The sequence below is a fragment of the Vipera ursinii genome (assembly GCF_947247035.1).
Source record: "Vipera ursinii genome assembly, chromosome: 2".
Lineage (NCBI taxonomy): Eukaryota > Metazoa > Chordata > Lepidosauria > Squamata > Viperidae > Vipera > Vipera ursinii.
Window position 1 is genome coordinate 267612834 of NC_139513.1, and position 20347 is coordinate 267633180.

The 20347-nt window shown below is 40.9% G+C and overlaps 1 protein-coding gene across 2 annotated transcripts in view; it reads right to left on the reverse strand.

Annotated features, from left to right (window-relative positions):
* Positions 1–20347, reverse strand: part of ZSWIM6 (zinc finger SWIM-type containing 6) — a gene marked incomplete at its 5' end in the record, with an annotated part of 118526 nt that overhangs the window by 68322 nt on the left and 29857 nt on the right. Inside the window, one exon of one of the 2 annotated variants that reach the window (XM_083351504.1) lies at positions 7121–7180. The exons of the other annotated variant lie outside the window; for it this stretch is intronic. Within the exon in view, the coding sequence (XP_083207630.1) occupies positions 7121–7180 (60 nt within the window). The remainder of the gene's footprint in view (positions 1–7120; positions 7181–20347) is intronic. 2 annotated transcript variants of the gene reach the window in all.

Sequence of the window (20347 nt, forward strand, 5' to 3'; positions counted from 1 at the left end):
TTTTAACCAGTGGTACAGGTACCACCTGTGGTACATTGGCACCTGACAGATGGTATGCAACCATCCTAGAAAAGTGGTAGCGGGGGAGGGGAATGAACTGAACCGGTGGCAGCACCTCACAAGCCTGAGTGAGAGATGCCTGGAGCTGCAGGGCTGTCAGGGCTCAGGGGAAGCGCCAGGATCAGTGCCAGGCTCCAGCTGGAGCTTGGCAATGATCCTGGTGCTTCTGAGCCCAGAAGAAGCGCTGATCAGCTGGAATGTTGCAGCATCTCCAGGGTCTTGTGATTTACATTCAGACGCTAGGCAACTGATTCATATTTATGACGGTCACAGTGTCCCAGGGTCAAAACCTGCTGCAACCACCCAGCAGACAGGGGGGGGAATAAAAACCAAATACCCCCCGCCCCACCCCCACTGCCAATCCTCAAAAGAAATGCTCACAACAATGAAAACCTCAGACAGGAGGTAGAACGCTTCCAGGCAGGCATCTTGCTCGGCTGTGGCTTGGGGAGCACTTTTTTCAGTGCCGTTGTAACTTCGAACAGTCACTAAGTGAACTGTTGTAAGTCGAGGACTACCTGTACTTCATCACTTTTTTCCTTTTTTTGGTCACCAAGTTTGCTAGGCAACTGGTGGTACTCGGATGTTGCCATATTCTAAAAGTGGTACAATGGGTGAAAATGTTGAAAAGCCCTGCCCTAAGACACGGGTGTCAAACTTGTGATGTCACATGACATATCGTGACTTTTTTCCCATCGCCGGCGGGGTCCAGCAATTTGATACCCCTGCAGGGAACAGAAATGCTGAAGACCAGAAAGAAAAAACAATTTTGTCATAAATAATGCAGGGAATTTTTTAATTCTAACAATTACCCTTTTTTACTTTGGACGAATGTATTGTTTACTGCAATCTCCTCTAACAAATACTTAAATTTCCAGTCAAGACAGCAGCAAAGTTTTGCCAAAACCCACAGCAGGAAAGGACTCCAAAAAGAGAAGCAAGGAAAAGTGCCTCTTACCTCAACTTCAAGATCCAGACTGACCCAGATGACTCCTTCACATATATATGTTAACTGGGGGATTCTGGGAAATGAAGTCTACATATCTTAAAATTGCTGAGGTTAAGAAGCCCTGCTCTAGGGTATCCCCTCCTATGCCTGAGACTGAACCAGAAACATTTTGCTTCCAAAGTATGTTTTGCCACAAATCTTACTACCTCATTTGAACATGTGTATATTTTGAAAAAACAAGGCAAACCCATATTGTTTTCCAGCAATCCCAAACAGAGCAATTAAGGTTTTTGGATTAGATCATATATCTTGCCTACTCATAAAATGACTGTGTGGTAGGCATTCCCCGTCATAAAATACTAATTTGCTATAAAGTAAACTAGCATTTGCCACCCTTATACAAGAAAGAGGACCCAGGTGGATGGAGCCTCTTTATCCAGGAGGGCTCTACAATATATATTAAAGTTAATTAAGAATCATATTTTGCTCTACCTGCTATGTCTTTGGCCTCATGGACCAAAAACCTGGAATGTAATCCCAGTTAACTCTTTCAGACTATAGTTTTAAAAGTTTCCTTTTAAAAGTGGCCTTTAATTAATAGTTGTAAAAGAGAGACAGATTTCCCCTTCAAGGGTTTTCCAATTATTCCCATCATGCATATCCTGTTCAAGCTGTGATCCGTTTTAGCAAGATACTAACAGTCTTCTGTAGATAGCAAATCTGAACAATTTATATTACCTTACCCCTGAAGCAATATCAGGGGCAAAACTGGAGAGAAATGATCAGCCACCTCAATAAATGAATCATACACATAACAGACATATCAAAGGCACTCAGAACTTTTTTCCCCCTTAAATTCACATTCAAATGTATCCCTTTTACTTCTTTGTGTATCTGGAATAATCAAGGGCTAAATCCCTTTTTTAGCATTTTTAGATTACATATGCTATTTCCTTAAAAATAATTATTATTCTCAAATAGTACTTTATCTAGGCAATGGAGATGAAGATAAGGAATTTCACATGTGGGGGCATTCGATGTGTTTTACTTCCAGTACAGTCTTGCTGTAAAATTAAATATTTGTTAGCTCCATAAAAACTAGGCTACATGTCAGCGTGGTACCTGCTGCTTTTCATTGTTACCAGCATCATGTGAATGAAGGGAACAATTATGTGTACAATATAGGATTTATCTGAATGCCACCTTTCCTCAGAGTAGTCTACTGGGAGTAATCTACTAATTTTATTTCTACAACAATCTTGTAAGTGGATTAGGACCAGCAAAAGTAACCTATCCTAAATCATGCAATAAATTCCATGGCTGCATAAGAATTTGAATATTTATTTATTATTTGGATTTATATACCGCCCCTCTCCCGAAGGACTCGGGGCGGTGTACAGGGCAATTAAAACACTATATACAACACATAATATACAAAAATTAAAATAAATTAAACCAAGTAGCCCTAAACAATAAAACACATTCTAAAATTAAAATATAAAATCTAAAACCCCAGTCCCTCAGTCCAGGCCGGCAAGTTCAAATAGGTCGTGGTGAAAAGAGTGAAGGTCGGGAGCCATTCGGAGCTCAACAGGGAGCTGATTCCAGAGGGCAGGCGCGCCCACAAAGAATGCTCTCCCCCTGGGGACCGCCAGTCGACATTCCCTGACCGATGGCACCCTGAGGAGGCCCTGTCTGTGGGAGCGCACAGGACGATGGGAAGTTAACGCCGGCAAAAGGTACTCCCGTAAATAATCCGGGCCCATGCCATTTAGGGCTTTGTAGGTCATCACCAGCACCTTGAATCTCACCTGGAAGACAACTGGAAGTCAATGCAGCTCGCGGAGCAGAGGTGTTACATGGGAGTATCGGGAGACCCCCCATCACAACTCGCACCAGCTGGAGCCTCCGAGTGGTATTCAAGGGCAGCCCCATGTAGAGAGTGTTGCAGTAGTCTATCCAAGACGTCACGAGCACATGAGTGACTGTGCATAGGGCATCTCAGTCCAAATAGGGCCGCAACTGATGCACCAGGCGAACCTGGGCAAAAGCCCCCCTGGTCACAACTCCTATATGATCTTCTAAACTGAGCTGTGAGTCAAGGAGGACACCCAAGTTGCGAGCCCTATCTACGGGGGTAACACCTCACCCCCTATAGATAAAGATGGAATAGAGTGGACAACCCAAGATGCCGATATGCACAGCCACTCGGTCTTGTCAGGATTTAGTCGAAGCCTGTTCCTCCAGGCAACAGGACATCATGGTGAGGGCATCACCAGGTTGATCTGGGGTGGAAATCAAAAGCTGGGTATCACCAGCGTACTGATGATACCCCACCCCAAAACCACGAATGATCTCACCCAGCGGCTTCATATAGATGTTGAACAGAAGGGGCGAGAGGACCGACCCCTGAGGGACTCCACAAATGAGAGGGCTCGAGGCCGACCTCTGCCCCCCTGCCAACACTGACTGCAAACGACTCAGGAGGTAGGAGGAGAACCACTGTAAAACAGTGCCACCCACTCCCAACCCCCTGAAGCGCCGCAGTAAGATACCATGGTCGATGGTGTCAAAAGCCGCTGAGAGGTCTAATAGGACTAGGACAGAGGAGCAACCCCTGTCCCAAGCCCGCCAGAGATCATTCACCAGTGCGACCAATGCCATCTCCGTGCTGTACCTGGGCCTAAAGGATGATTGGTAGGGGTCCAGATAATCCGTTTCCTCCAGGAACAGAAAAAGCTGATGTGCCACCACACTCTCAACAACCTTCGCTAAAAAGCGAAGTTTGGAGACCGGACGATAGTTGTTCAAAATGGCCAGGTCCAGGGCAGGCTTCTTGAGGAGAGGCCTCACCACTGCCTCCTTCAAGGCGGCAGGGAAGCTACCCTCTCTCAGACAAGCAGTTATTACCACCTGCAGCCAGCCTCGTGTCCCCTCCCGAACTGCATAAACCAGCCAGGAGGGGCACGGGTCCAATAAGCATGTGGTGAAACTCAGCCTCCCCATGATCCTGTCCACTTCTTCCGGAGCCACAGGATAAAATTCTTCCCAAGTAATGTTCTCAAGACCGCTTGATTCCCCATTGTCAGACTCTGCCCAGTCGGAGTCCGCCAGATATTGACTAAACACCTTGGCACAACCCTGCAGGGGCTCCTCCCTCACCTCCTGATTCAGGAGGGAGCGAGTCACCCCAAACAGGGCGGCCAGGCGATTATCTGCGGACGCCATGTGGGCAGCCAAGTAATTAGACTTCGCTGCCTCCATCGCTGCGAGATAAGACCTCGTGAAGGTTCTTAACTGCAATCGATCAGACTCAGACTGTCTGGACCTCCAACAGCTCTCTAGGCTCCGTCTCCAACGCTTCATCTCCCGGAGCTCCATGGAGAACCATGGTGCCTGCCGGGATTTGCGCCGGGTCAGGGGCCGCATGGGAACAACATGGTCAAGTGCCTCTGTGGCCGCCCTTTCCCAGGCTTCCACTAAGGCATCAACCGGGCTGTGAGCGAAGATGACAGGCACAGATCCAAGCACCTCCTGGAACCGTTCAGGGTCCATTAGGCAACTGGGACGGAACCACCTGGTCAGTTCCATAACCCCGTGACAGGGGGGAGCAAAACGGAAAACAGCCGCAGGAGGTGATGATCAGTCCATGACAGGGGTGTAATAGCTGGAGATCCCCCTCCCAGATCATCGAGCCACCGTCCAGATAGAAAAATAAGATTGAGTGTGTGACCCCCCCCATGAGTCGGGCCCTGAATTACTTGGGTCAGGTCCATGGCCGTCATAGAGGCCATAAACTCCCAAGCCAACCCCGACAAACCTCCTAGGGATGGCAGGTTAAAGTCCCCCAGAACCATAAGTCTGGGGAGCTCAACCGCCAACCCAGAGAGGGTGTCGAGGAGCTTGGGCAGGGCTGCTGCTACACAGGTAGGCGAAACATATGCCAGCAACAAACCCAACTGAGCCCCAGGGCCAAATCTCAGGAGGAGCGACTCACACCCGAATATCTGAGTAACGGTAGCCTCCTGCGGACACAAGGTCTCCCTTACAACCACCACAACACCCCCACCCCTTCCCTGAGCCCGAGGCTGGTGAAGCACACGGAAACCTGGTGGGCAAAGTTCAGTCAGAGGGACACCTCCCTCTGGGCCCAACCAGGTCTCAGTAATGCAAGCCAGATCGGCACGCTCCTCCTCAACCAACTCTCGGATAAGGGGAGCCTTATTAACTACTGATCTGGCATTAAAGTACACCAGCCTGAGCTCCGGGGCCTGCTCATCCCCGCTCCCGGGAATACGGGGTAAATCCGGGGGGTCGGAGCGCGCCACCTCTTAAAGATAGCGGGGGCGCGCTCCCGAATATTGATGCCCCCCCGTGCAATCACCTGTTGCCATTCCCAATCGTCATGGGGATCCACAACCCCACCCCCCATTCCGGAGACCCAAAGGCGCCCAACCCAAGCCCGATCCCACCGCAACCTGTCACAAGCCTGGACTGAACCTCAGTTGGTGGAAGCTCTTTAGCTCTTTAGGGACTTCAAGCAACACTTTAATCCCTACCTTACACTGGTTGTGTGTGTCAGAGTGACAGAGGAAAAATGTCATCAGTAAGCATGAAAGGTATGTGCCAAACTTTTTCTCTCTGGCAGTGCCTCTCTCCAACAGCCATTTTGTGATTATCAGTAAAGGTTTTATTAACATGCTACTGTAAATGAGCTCCTTGTGCCTCAAAAGCTCACAGATCCCAACAAACCCAAAGCAGAGTTTGGGATTTAAATTACTACAAACCCTTATTCACTTTTCCTGTTTATGGAGTAATCAAAGCCTGTCTTTACTGATAAGAATTGTGGAAACCATCAAGAGCCTCAAACATTTCCTTTGTTTGTTTAGTTCTGTCCAGGGTCACCATTTGGTTACATAGTTTAAACACATGTCTGTTAAACTACATTACTCTTTAGAATTGGGGAGGGGGTGCTTTCTGCGAAATGTTTATTTGAAACTACAAATATGCCATTTGTTTTCTCATGATAAATAGATCAGCCTCTCCCAGTCAGAAAGGTTGGAAGAGGGGAGATAAAAAAACTACCTAATAGCTATTTTCTCTCACTAGATAACACTCTGCTTGAAAAGTAGAGGTTTTTTTGACAAATGGACATTGACTAGTCATGGCAGTGATGCTAGACAGTAGCTTTATAATCTAGTCACTGAATGAGAGGACTGAAAAGTGTAAATTACACTAGAGATTCCTTCCTTGCATGAAGAGATGGTTAGAAACTGCCTGCCGGTATTTTTTATTGCAACATGAACAAATGTCTGCTTGTCCTTTGGAGTAATTTAAATTTAATACAATGTAACAGATAGCAATCTGCTTTATAAACTAGTTCCAACCTTCCTGCCTCCCACCCCTCAAACATTCTTGGATATGCTTCCATTAAGAGCATATCTCAGCACATCCTGCTGGCTCTGGTAGTCAAAATGCCCCCCCCCCACTTTTCATCTCTCTCCAGTGTCTTGTGGACCATGCAGCATAAATTAGCTATTAATTATGTGTGAGGGAGTTACAGATAAAGGTGCACCCTGTTGCGAAAGACTGCCATTTTACATGTCACTTTTAGAATGAAAGCATCCACTACCTTACTAACATGTATATTTAAAGCCACCACAGATAATACACTGTTCATTGCTTGTTTATTCAGATATGATGAATACCTAGCATTATTCAAAATGATCTCTGTGTCTTCCCTTTCCCACTACTCCTTGCAATCTGCTCCCCACACCCCAAAGTGGCTTGCTTGTCAGTTTTGTTTCAAGATGGTGTTCAGCATATATGAGCACTATAGATCAAAATTAAAACTTTCTGGCTTGCTATTTGAGTATGATCTCAAATAATAAGAAAGTAACACTCAGAACAAAAACAGCATTACAAACAGTGCCTAAAAATATTACTTGTATCTAATTCAAAAATGTACTATACAAACACATTCCTTTCCCAGTGCCAGACCTGGAAAATTACTAATTCATTTGAGAAGCTTCTACCACACGCCCTTGAAGTCTGTAAAGTATCTACTCTTAGATTTTTTTTTAGGCACTGACTGAAGACTAATTTTTTCACCTGGAGCTGGTTTGGTTTTCCTTCCCTTCCTTCCTTTTTCTTGATTGAATCCCCATCTGCCTAACGTGGGAAGTAAACAGAATAAGAAATGCAGACTCTAGAGAGACAGAGAGACAGCAAACGAGTTAAATTTTTTGGGCTATTGGGCATGAATTAAGAAAAAAAGCCAGATGATCACCAATTACAACTGACTGAACTAACCAAAAAGCTATGCAAAAAAATCATTTTAAAGCTTTAGAACAGAACACAAGAGAACAGAACTTAATAACAGAGTTGGAAGGAACGTTGGAGGTCTTCTAGTCCAACCCCTTGCTCAGGCAGAAAACCCTATACCAGTGATGGCAAACCTTTTAGAGATCCAGTGCCCAAACTGCAACCCAAAACCCACTTATCTATCACTGGGTGCCAGGTGGGCGTGGCCACAGTGGTCCTGGCAGACTGGGTGGCCGGGGCCAGGGCAGCGGGGGCCAGTCCCTCGCCATCTCCAGGGCACGGCTCGCGTGCCCACAGAGAGGGCTCTGAGTGCCGCCTCTGGCACGTGTGCCATAGGTTTGCCACCACTGCCCTATACCATTTCAGACAAAAGGTTATCCAATCTCTTTTTAAAAACTTCCAGGAGATACCAGGCTAGAGATGAGTGTAATATTGGTTAAAAAATAAAAGCACTCAAAAGAAGGACATTTTCATGAAATGAAGTACATGGATAGTATTTATACTTCTATTTTTCCCTCATCCAGTTTCATGGACTATCACTGATGTCTGGAACTGTTCCCTGGATAAGAAATGAACTCAGCTACACAAAACATATGGTATTTTAAAGACTGTGACTAGGAAAAAGGAGGGAGAGATGAGTCTCTCATGCAGACAACAGAATATGGATTGCAAGTGCCTTTAATATCATCGCATAATACTGCCACTATCTTCCTCTGCTGGCTCAGAACAAACCATTTCTAAGCACATTGATTTGTGCTTTAGATCGTAAGCCGCCCTGAGTTTTCAGAGAAGGGCGGGATATAAATGGGATTTTAAAAAAAAGTTCAACATCAAGAAACATTCCCATCAGTTCTCTGTTTCAGTTACTCCCAATACTGTTGGTGGAGGCAAATTGTGTAACATACACAATTACATATGTTTCACTTATGTAAGTGTGTGCCTTCAGTTTTTGAGTCCTGGAGACTGCCTGGACTAGTTCCTGCAGTTTCTTGGCAAGGTTTTTCAAAGTGGTTTGCCACTGTCTCCTTCCTAGTTAGAACTGAGAGAATGGCTAGCCCAAGGTCAAACAGTTGGCTTTCTGCCCAAGGCAGGAGTGAGTTTACAGTCTCCTAATTACTAGCCCAATGCCTTAACCATTAAACCAAACTAGTTCTCATGTCTGCCTTAATGTCTGGTTAATATACCAGATCAGGTATACATTTTCCTTCATCAACTTATAGATTCATTAAAATATTTACAGATAGAAATTTTTATAGTGTTGCAGCAGTTAATAACTGGACCTTTCACACCGGAAAAACTAATGTACAAATTTACCATTACTTATTTTTCACATTTTTGAACTGACCACCTACCTCAGACTTCATGGTGATCAGCTACCAAGATCTCACGTCTCCTTCAAAAAGACAATATTCATGCATCTTCATTAAGCCAAACATATTTAAAACAAAATTCCTGCCAATGTTTATATCCTCAGAAATATTTTACATACATGCACACAAACACAGCCCAAATTATCTTAATTATAACCAAAATAATACCTATTTGCCTTCCAGTAAATACATGACAGCAATTAGATTCACTGATCAGAAAGTATCAACTATAAATTAAATAAGCATTATTTCCATTCTTCATAACAGTGTATTTCTTATTACAATCCATACAGTAATAATTCAAATATATGACCTTTAAACATGTTATTTGACGGTGTGCAAATATTTTATTATTAGGCTCTATCACATGGTCTGTTTTTGAAGCAATTCCTATCTTTTAAGAATTTTAACAAAAAGGAAGAAAATTAATTTATCTTGGACAGCACATTTCTTCCTAGAGCTATTTCTGACATGACACAGGAAAACCTTTACCTGCTTATGCACTCCCTCTTCTAGTATTTCTCCATAACAATTCTGTGAAGTAAGTAGGAGTAAGAGACACTATCCCACTACATAATTATCCAAAATGACTGTACAATGGCTTTTACAAGGAAAATAACGGGGCAATTTACTATTCCCCCTCATCCTCTCAAAGCTATGTTACCTCCTTGGAGGATTTCTCTGACAAAGCTTAGTAACTGGTCACAGAAGTCAAAAACTATATAAGGTATTGATATAATCCACATTTCCTCAATTTGTTACTTTCCAGAGGGACTTGGGAGTTGCAATTCTATCACTTTTAGAAGCCATCTGATTGGGAAGGTTATTGTGACCTAAATCTTGAGAACAATTTGTTTTATTCTATCTTGGCATTATTGAAAATGTTCATTTATTTACTTCAAAAATCTTTTGGAATTGCACTACAAAATGCCATCTTGACTAGGCATGGATCAATGCATTGTTATCTACAAGATTTCTAGGTTAGACCCTCTGGCTCAATTTGCCCAGTAGGTCTGGAGTCATCACTGTCTAAGCAATGATGCACAGATGGCCAACTTCTTTTCCTAAACTCCAAGCACAGCACACACCAAATTTCCTTTAAAGTTGTTGAGAAATAGGGGGCAGGGGATGGCATCCTTGCCTTGAAATTCTCTCACAGAAGCAGACTGTTGTTTAAGAACAAACAGCAGCTTGTTTCTATCGCTCCTTTATTTAACAAGTTTGAGCTGGCTAGAAAGGTCATTTATGCCTCAAAGCACCAAATTAACATTTGGAGGACATGAATTTAAAAAATGGGTATTTGATTCTGCTTTCTGAATTGCTAATGCATTTTCTTTACAAAGGAAAAAAACATATCCACAATCTAAAAGGAAAGCAAGTAGTCTTTCCTCAAGCTAAGTAAGCATTGATTTTATGTCTATGTCAGCACATGCTGAGTATATCTTAATTAAACTTCATTTTTAAAACAAGATTTAAGCCAGTAGGCTAGAATGATATAAAACTCATTGAACATGATGGAAAGGAAATTACTGTTTAATTACATAGGAGGAGTCTTATGGAATTTCACAGAAATATTAATAAAAAGTTTTCTGGTCCTTTCTTTTAATATTGATAATAGATTTATTATGTGCAATCTATATGCAATCAACACATCCTTGGGCAATTAAAATACGGAATACCAAGCCAGCATGTTCTTACATTAAGCAAGGGAATGGACTTGATGGCCTAAACCAGCATTTTTCAAATGTGGCAAGTTTAAAATGTGTGGACTTCAACTCCCAGAATTCCCTAGCTACATTGGTCAAGACCCATGGAGTTGGATAAGATTAAAGAAGCAAGATTTCTGGAAGGTATTCTTAACATTAATCCAGAATAAATATGGAATCTTGGAAACTATAACAGGAATTTCCCACCTTTTTCATAGTGAATTAACTACAGTAGGATGGAGTTTCTGAAAGGTTTGAAATGCTTCTTCCCAGGTTTTCTGCCAACCAGGCTACACTGCTGTTCATCAGATTCACTGCCAACATTGCTTGATTCTTCATGTCTATTTTCATTTCTTTCCCACCTTCCTCACAATCTTCCACATTTGGGTTGCACACACTGTACATACTCAAACATTATGGTTATAAACCACGCTTTAGCTTAGTATCTAGGTGAAACCACGCATGCAGTTTATTTGATAAAACCTACAGAAATGAACCATAACTTATCACACAAGGGGCATATCCTTGCCTTAACAAATCAGCACCTGGTTTCCTGCTTCGTGATAAGCCAAAATGAAACAAACCCCATTATGGCTTACTTATACCATGGGAATCCACCTGAAGAGAAAGGCCCTGATCTTACTCTACCTGATGATTAAAATCCACAAAGAAATACGTCATCACACAGGAAGCAGAATAACCGAGCAAATGTATCCGCACAGGACAATATAATGCATCATGTCTGCCCACCAATCTTGGTTTCCATAAATATGGCATGAAATAAAGCCTTACAAAAATGTCTACAAATAGTATTTGCTTGAACAATTCTATTCCAGTTCTTTTCTATTTGTGATAAATTTGGCAAACTTTAAAAAAAAATATTTCATAATATATACTCCTGCCCAAAGGCAAGACAGCTCTTTTTTCTCAAACATCATTGAAATAGCTGCTGCCAAACTTCTTCAGTCAGATGCTGGTCCCTTTGCCTTCATTATCAAGTACTCAAGTAATCTTTAAATTCTAGTCAAAATTCATACTCATACTACAATGGAATCAGTTAATTTTTTATGTTATCTTTTATCCTACTGTCTTCATTTCCTCCTTTTTCTCTCTTAAAGAGAAAGGAAGTTTATTTTAAATTACAACAAAGAATCATAGGACTGGAAGGGATTTCAGAGGTCTTCTAGTCCAACCCCCTGCTCAAGGCAGGAGACGTTATACCAAGGGTGTAAAATCTGATCGCATCACGTGACGTATCATGACAAATTGCGACATTTTTTGTCTTTGCAGAGCCGGGATGGGTGTGGTCTGCGCATGATGCATCCTGCCTTATATCATCCTGGTCAAATGTTTGTCCAGTATATTTTTGAAAACCATCCCTGGTGGCGTCCTCACAACTCTGGAAGGCAAGCTATTCCATTGATTAGATCTATCCAATTAGAGATGAGGTTGGAATATAGCCTCTCAATTTTATCCATGTTCTTTAGATGAGTTTTGTTCTTTAAAAATAAGTGGAGCCTAAATTAAATATTTTTTTTTGCTTGGCTGGGCTCTAGGTGGGCAAAACAGCAATGTATAGTGGGCTGAACCATGTTTTATGGGGCTTTCATAGGTTTTTCAGGGGACTGTTTATTTTAATTGTATCATGCCAATTTTGGAGCATATAGCATAGTTTGAAAATAGCAGGAAAAGATTGCTACCAATTGTGGTATATATATCCATTCATCCATCAATTATATTCTGTCTTCTTCCAGATACAGACTTTTTCCTCCACATTTATTTGCTTTAATTTATCCAAGCCTAAGAAAATAGAAGCTTTGGTGGTCCTACTTTGAATTTAAGTTTGAAACCACACAAAATAAGAAATCCCACTATGCAGGTATAAACATAATTACTTGATACCTGCCACTAGTACACAATACTTTTAGTAGGTATTTCAACGTAAAGATCCATGCCTCTTCTAAAAAAATTCAAGTACAATATGTGCATTGAATATTAATATAGACAAAGAACTTATGCGCCACATTGATTTAATTAGTGATATGCATGGAACTGTTTGTTGCAAATAACATGCTGTTCAGGCATTTGCACTGCACGAAATTCTTACAGATTGCAGAATCAGAAAGTATTTCAATGTACTGAAAAAAACAATGGTTTCAGTATGTATATTCATCTTCATCTTTTTAGTGAGGAAAGCAAGGTCACTGATGTGTTCTGATATAACATGAACTGATTAGTCAAAGCTTACTTTCCATATCCTTGTTAGGAATAACTCTGAGAAAAAGGAAAGATAGCTTATTCAATGCCAATTTTTCTAGATGATAGGAGTTTCATTTCAAATCAACTGAAAGGCATGCTGATCTGTTGGGTTAAAGACAGACTTTACTTTCTTACTGTAAGACCCTATTATTCTAGTGCAGACATGTCAAACACAAGGCCCGGGAGCTGGATCCGGCCCGCAAAGTGTTTTCATGTGGCCCGCGAACCCATCCTGGAAACAGTGAGGGAACGGCCCCTGCTGCCTTGGCCTTGGACCAGGCTGGCCAGGAGCCAATGTACAATTTTGTGGTGGCCATCTATGCTGAAACGCATTCAGTCTTAGCTCTACAAGGCCGTCTGGAAACAGCAAGGGACCAGCCCCTACCGCGTCGACCCCACCCACTGGGCGCATGCTGGGGAGGTATCCCCCTTTGTGAGGAATGAAGAAATGCACCATTGCCTTGAAGTGGCCAGCACATGGCCCTCCCTACTTCGGGAAGGCTAGGGGCTGGGCAGCATTGCACTTCTTTTCAGATTCATGCCACCCGGTTCAGTCTCTCAGCACTGTGAGGAGAGCACCCTGCTGCCTGCCAAAACGGGGCAGGCTGGGGGCTGGGCAGCATTGTGCAGGTAACATCGACTCTCATGCTGCTCATGGCATCCCCTCCCCTAGAGCCCACCAAGCCAGATATGTGAAGTAGGCAAGGGCCATGTGCTGGCCACTTCCAGGCGATGGTCCATTTCTTCATTCCTCACGAGGGCAACCGCAATGCTGATGCGGCCCTCAATGAAATTGAGTTTGACACCCCTGTTCTAGTATTACCAAATTTACATGGATTACCACTTAACTTCTCAGATTTTTTAAAGCAAAGCTTTAGTGCCTCAGTGTTAAGGACAAAAATTTCCAATCTCTTTTCTGAAGGTTTAGTCATACATCATCCACACAGCTAAGATATTTTGAATGACTTGCTACTATACAAGATTACATTAGATCAAAAGACAGTGGTAATCTGCCAACTCAAAATCATTAGTTGGAGAAGAATTTGCTCTACAAATTTCAGCATGTTCTTAACTCTGTACAAATCATACCAGGAAGACAGCATGACCTAAGTCTTTCCAAAAGGATATAATGCTCACAACCAATAGGTTGTCAGAAACAGCATGACAATGATAGTATTTGATTTCCCCCCTTCTAGAACTTATCTAATAAGGTTTCCTATTTCTAGAAACGGAAAATATTGTTAAGGAGCTCATGAACAAAAACAAATAAATCAAGACTTAACAAAACTAACCTGCTTAAGTCAGCCTGTACTTAGATTAAACACTGAGTACATCACACACAGAGAAATCTCTCTGTGTCTGCTCCCATTAATTCTATGCAGGCCTGGAGAGAGACCTAATGGTAAGGATATATAATAGCTGGTTAGTATACCAAAGTGGCACTTGTGGGACCTTTCCTCCAATTAAATCTGATTTGTTAGACCTACATAAATTTCTTTTACGCTTTCTGCCCTGATATATTTTAAGATCTATGTAACAATTCTGGAAATCATGGGATAGCTCATCTACTCTCTTTCCCATATTCTTAAGCAATCTTTATTCTGAAACAGGGATGAACGTAGCGTACTGAATTGTAGAAATAGCTACAGCTAAGAAAATCCTTGATATTACTCTCTATTACTCAGTTGTCAAAACAGCTTTAAGGTCTGTATCTTATTGGTTTCAGTTATATAGAACTCAATCACTATTCAACCTATCTTCATACAATTCACCAGATGGTATCTGTAACATACTATACTGTATATATAACATACATTTCATAATGTCCATGAAAGAGAAAAAAAATGGGCTCTTGGATATAGAATTATATTTCTATACAATGGATATTAATTTGGAATAACTGGTTCTCAGCTATATCTCATTAATTCTTGACATTACTCACTACTGTTATTTTAGCATACTACAACAATACTAGCTCATGTCAGTTGATCTTGTCTACCTTTCTGAAATCTTGTGTTTTCTGGATTGGCTGAATTGCAATTTTAGTCACCTCTAGCAAATATCTGTCTGGAAACCAGGGGAAATTTAATATAGTTTTGAAACACATCAGGCCGTCAAAGGCTTATCTTGCCTATCTGCTGGTGAAAAAGCAGGTTCAATGTCATGGGAAATGGAATTACTGAGCTACACCTATGTTTTTTCTAAGTATTATTAGAACATTTCTTTGTTATTCCCCTAGCAAGAACTCAGTTGCTTTCTATATATATATGTATGAACTTAAAGTGGTGATACATAAGGAATTATTATTCTTATTAGTTGCAACATGCACAGAAATTGACACTATATCCTAGCTATGTACAAACCTGATTCTGCCAGAATTTGCCTCATCTTTTTAATGAAATTAACCACAAAACATAATAAAAATTGTTATAATGAATCACATTAAAAACTTGCAGAGTAATATTCCAATTCTTTGACCTGCATTAAAAAAATACTGTTCTTCTATCTCTTCCCTTAAATCACTTACTGTTCTGAAAATATGAACATTTAAATATCATAGTATTTAAAATGCTGCATTTTCTTCTTATATTGATATGTTATTATCTTAAACTTGCATTTTTCCCTTCTGTTCAATTGTGTCTGATTCTCAGAGAGTGCCTGAACAATTCCCTGAACAGTATTTCTCGCAAGAGTTCAGAAGTGATTTGCCATTGTCTCCTTCCTAGGGCTGAGAGAGAGTGACTTCCCCAAGGCCACCCAGTATCTATCCCATGTCTAGTCTTTTTTGACCACCACACAAAACTGGCTCTCTACCCTAACACTATTTCTGCCAATCGAAATTCATGTCTTTACAATTTCTAATTCTAACATATACAGGTGAAACTCGAAAAATTAGAATATCATGCAAAAGTTCATTTATTTCAGTAATGCAACTTAAAAGGGGAAACTGATATGTGAGATAGACTCATTACATGCAAAGCAAGATAGTTCAAGCCGTGATTTGTCATAATTGTGATGATTATGGCTTACATCTCATGAAAACCCCAAATCCACAATCTCAGAAAATTAGAATATTGTGAAAAGGTGCAATATTCTAGGCTCAAAGTGTCCCACTCTAATCAGCTAATTAAGCCATAACACCTGCAAAGGGTTCCTGAGCCTTTAAATGGTCTCTCAGTCTGGTTCAGTAGGAATCACAATCATTGGGAAGACTGTTGACCTGACAGTTGGGCAGAAAACTATCATTGACACCCTCCATAAGGAGGGAAAGTCTCAAAAGGTAATTGCAAAAGAAGTTGGAGGTTCCCAAAGTGCTGTATCAAAGCACATTAATAGAAAGCTATGTGGAAGGGAAAAGTGTGGAAGAAAAAGGTGCACAAGCAGCAGGGATGACCGCAGCCTGGAGAGGATTGTCAGGAAAAGGCCATTCAAAAGTGTTGGGGACTTTCACAAGGAGTGGACTGAAGCTGGAGTCAGTGCATCAAGAGCCACCACTCACAGACGGATCCTGGACATGGGCTTCAAATGTCGTATTCCTCTTGTCAAGCTGCTCCTGAACAACAAACAACGTCAGAACTGTCTTACCTGGGCTAAAGAAAAACAGACCTGGTCTGTTGCTCAGTGGTCCAAAGTCCTCTTTTCTGATGAGAGCAACTTTTGCATGTCATTTGGAAACCAAGGACCCAGAGTCTGGAGGAAGAATGGAGAGGCACACACTGCAAGATGCTTGAAGTCCAGTGTGAAGTTTCCCCAGTCTGTGTTGATTTGGGGAGCCATGTCATCTGCTGGTGTTGGTCCACTGTGTTTCATTAAGTCCAGGGTCAACGCAGCCGTCTACCAGGAGATTTTGGAGCACTTCATGCTTCCTTTCGCAGACGAGCTTTATGGGGATGCTGACTTCATTTTCCAGCAGGACTTGGCACCTGCCCACACTGCTAAAAGCACCAAAACCTGGTTCAATGACCGTGGGGTTACTGTGCTTGATTGGCCAGCAAACTCGCCTGACCTGAACCCCATAGAGAATCTATGGGGCATTGCCAAGAGATAGATCAGAGACATGAGACCGAACAATGCAGAAGAGCTGAAGGCCGCTATTGAAGCATCCTGATCTTCCATAACACCTCAGCAGTGCCACAGGCTGATAGCTTCCATGCCACGCCGCATTGAGGCAGTAATTGCTGCAAAAGGAGCCCAAACCAAGTACTGAGTACATATGCATGCTTCTACTTTTAAGAGGTCCGATATTGTTCTATGTACACTCCTTGTTTTATTGATTGCATGTAATATTCTAATTTTCTGAGATTGTGGATTTGGGGTTTTCATGAGCTGTAAGCCATAATCATCACAATTATGACAAATCACGGCTTGAACTATCTTGCTTTGCATGACATTCTAATTTTTCGAGTTTCACCTGTAATATGAGGCAAATTCTAAGAAGATATAGTTTCCACATAGCCACAACTGCTTTCAATAGGTACCTATAGAGATGCAAAATTTTATAATGTACTGTGTAACCCATCTTTAAATTTTGTTCCTTCAGTTACTGGCTTCACAGGTTAAAAATTACAAACTATGCTGATTAACTATTCTGTGTTAATTTCAGGAACTTTGACCACCTTGGGTTCAATATACACAAAGTACTGACATTTTAGCAGGAAAATGTCAGCATTACAAAATGTGGCTCAAACTGTTCTGCTTGTGTTTTAAAATGCAGATGTGTTTCCCATTTATGAACATATGAACATTTGTTAAGAGTAATAAACATCACTTAACATTTCTTCCCCACATTTTAATAGGCTTAACAGAGATTTTCTGTTGTGAAGAATTCCTGTGCAAATTTGTATTTAAGCAATGAGCTTTCCAGTGCTCAAAGAAAAAAAAGACACCTGTTTCCTCAACAGTTTGAAAGATCATTGAGTCATTACAACAATAAGACTTTATGTTTTGGGAAAAGATACCTGATACTACAAGAAGTGACTGTCCTTCATATGTAAACAGCTTTAAAAATGAGGAATTTGTACTTTGCTATCTTGCCAAATTATATCCTAGAATAATCAGCTATTACATGAGGTATAAAGAAAAATGGGTGAATAGTCAGAAAGGCTTTAAGAGAGGAGCTAAAACTATATCTCATTCAGTGCTTCCAATGCATTTAGAGAAACAAAGCTTTAAAAATCATCTTTTACCATGTCAAAATTTATGGTGACTGCTCCAAATTGGCTTCTAATGTAAGTTTAATATTTTAAATATTGTGACAGAAATATTAGATAACAAGTTGCCCAATTTTAAGATTTGTCCAAGGGTTTTTTTGCAATGACTTTTACTAGGGAAAAAAATACTTATTTTTTCTCATTGAATTTGATTTTAAAAGTTCAATTAAAAGCAACTGGAAGTACATTCCCTAGCATAGTCTTTTTGACAAAGTATAGCATTGTGAATTAAACAGATTTAATTACACACATATAAAATAATGGGGATAGGTTTTGCACTGATCAAATGAACTCCACTGTTACTCTTGGAAAGCAAATAGCATTTTATTTCTGATTGTTTATCATGAATGTTTTTAGACATTCTGCATTCCTGCAACAACTTATACAGCCTGGAGCTTGGACTCTTTGAAGCAAGTTTCCTCCCTGGTATTTGCAAAGAAATTTTTGTATGTTTTTCATATGCCCCACAATTCTCAACAGATTGTAGAAATTACAGATTTTATGATCTGGACTATGTGCTGGGAAAAGCAGGGAACCTGGAAAGATAACCATAAAATACACAGGAATCCCCTGAATAAGGCTTTGTAATAGATACAAGATACATCTATGTCTTAATTTGAATACCATATGGCTAATTCCCAGGAGAAAATGTATAAACCTGAACAACCAGGCCTGCGTTAAGAAAGGTATTACATATCAGGCCTTTATTCAAAGTTGCTTAGCATTCCTAAATGACATTATCAGTACTGATTGGATATGCATATTACTGATTAAAAATTGTATAGTGCTGGCCTATATACAAACCCCAGTTCAAATATCTCCATTTCTATTGATGCTGACATGTCATTCGAAGCTTTAATTCACTTTCCTAAATGAACAAACAGATCATCCCTCCTTTACAATTGTGTCAACCTTGGACCAATCAGAAAAAAACAGGGGCACATCAAATTCCAGTGGATAAATATTATTGAGGAACAGACATCCATCCTAAGGGGTTTCAGTGAAACAATGCAAGCAAAATGGAATGAAAACTAGTATAATTACTTAACCCACGGCTATTTTGCAGACAAATGCTTACAATTCCATTTCAGAATGGGCAAAGTACAACTTCCCAGTTTGAATCACTCTTTCCTCTTCCCTTTTGCAACTGTTTTCGAATGGAAATCCTTCAAAGAATAAAAAACCAGTATTGCTTTCAAACGTTTTTGTGAGATCATAGTGACCATGATGTAGAACCACACAACTAAAGCATAGTGGTAAAAAGGTAAAGGTTTCCCCTGCCAGTCATATCCAACTCCAGAGGGCAGTGCTCATCTCCCATTCACAGCCGAAGACACTTCCATGGTCATGTGGCTGCCATGACTATGCACCCAAAGTGAATGGAACAGTTTTACCATCCCATCAAAGTGATATCTATTATCTTCTTGCATTTACTTGCTTTCGAACTTTTCAGTCAGCAGAAACTGGGGCAAATAACGGAAGCTTACTCCGTCATGCGATACTCAGGACTCAAACTGCCAACCTTCTGGTCAACAAGACCAATATCTTAACCTCTCAGCCACCATGCCCTATGAAAAATATATAGTGACCATGGTGGAAACCAACACAACTAAAACATTTCATTCTTCTGACCTAAAATGAAAGATGTTCATTAATCTATGTGAAACATCTTGATATATGTATTACATTTACAGGATTGCAGCCTCACAGCATTCCTTTAATTGTGAAGAACTTGCTGCAAATCCAACCATATGTTTTATAGCTAATATTTCCAATTCATGTTTTCATTATATAGACATAAAGCTATTTGTAAATAATTTAAAAATAAGGCTTTATAAATAAGGCTTTGTTTATAAAGCCTTATTTTTCATCAACTGCCCTGGCTTTCTGAATGCTGGGCAATAGAGCATGAGTACGAATCTGGGTCATAATGACTCAATTAACTATTCATTTCTGAAATCAGCAAGGAAAGCAAACATTGTTTCAATAGTAAAGCGAATTCTGATTTTGGAGACTCCACTTTTATACCAGGTTTTTCTCATCCAGTTATAAAACAAGAGGAGCCCAGGCTATGACAGCACACAAATATTTTGATTGTAATGGGTGGCATTAATTTTCTAAGATATACATTTAGAAGAGGACTGCCTTATCCCCTTGCCGAACAGTACTTAAAAATCTGGGTGTCAAGTTTCCGACGTATGGGCTTTTCAAGTGACTCTGAAGCATTGTTTACCTTAAAAGTCCTTTATTAGCCTAATACACCGGCTAATGCTTGCTCGAAGGAAACTGGAATCTGAAATCTCCACCCCCTTGCACAATATATTAAAACACAATTCTCCACCTTTCTAATTTTGTCATTAATCATATTCTCCAATTAATTTAAAGAATCAGTTTCCCTTCTGTTAGAAAACCTGCCAAGCTCTTATCTTCTTTAATTTCAGATGGCCTTGAGGAACAATCCTCCTCTTC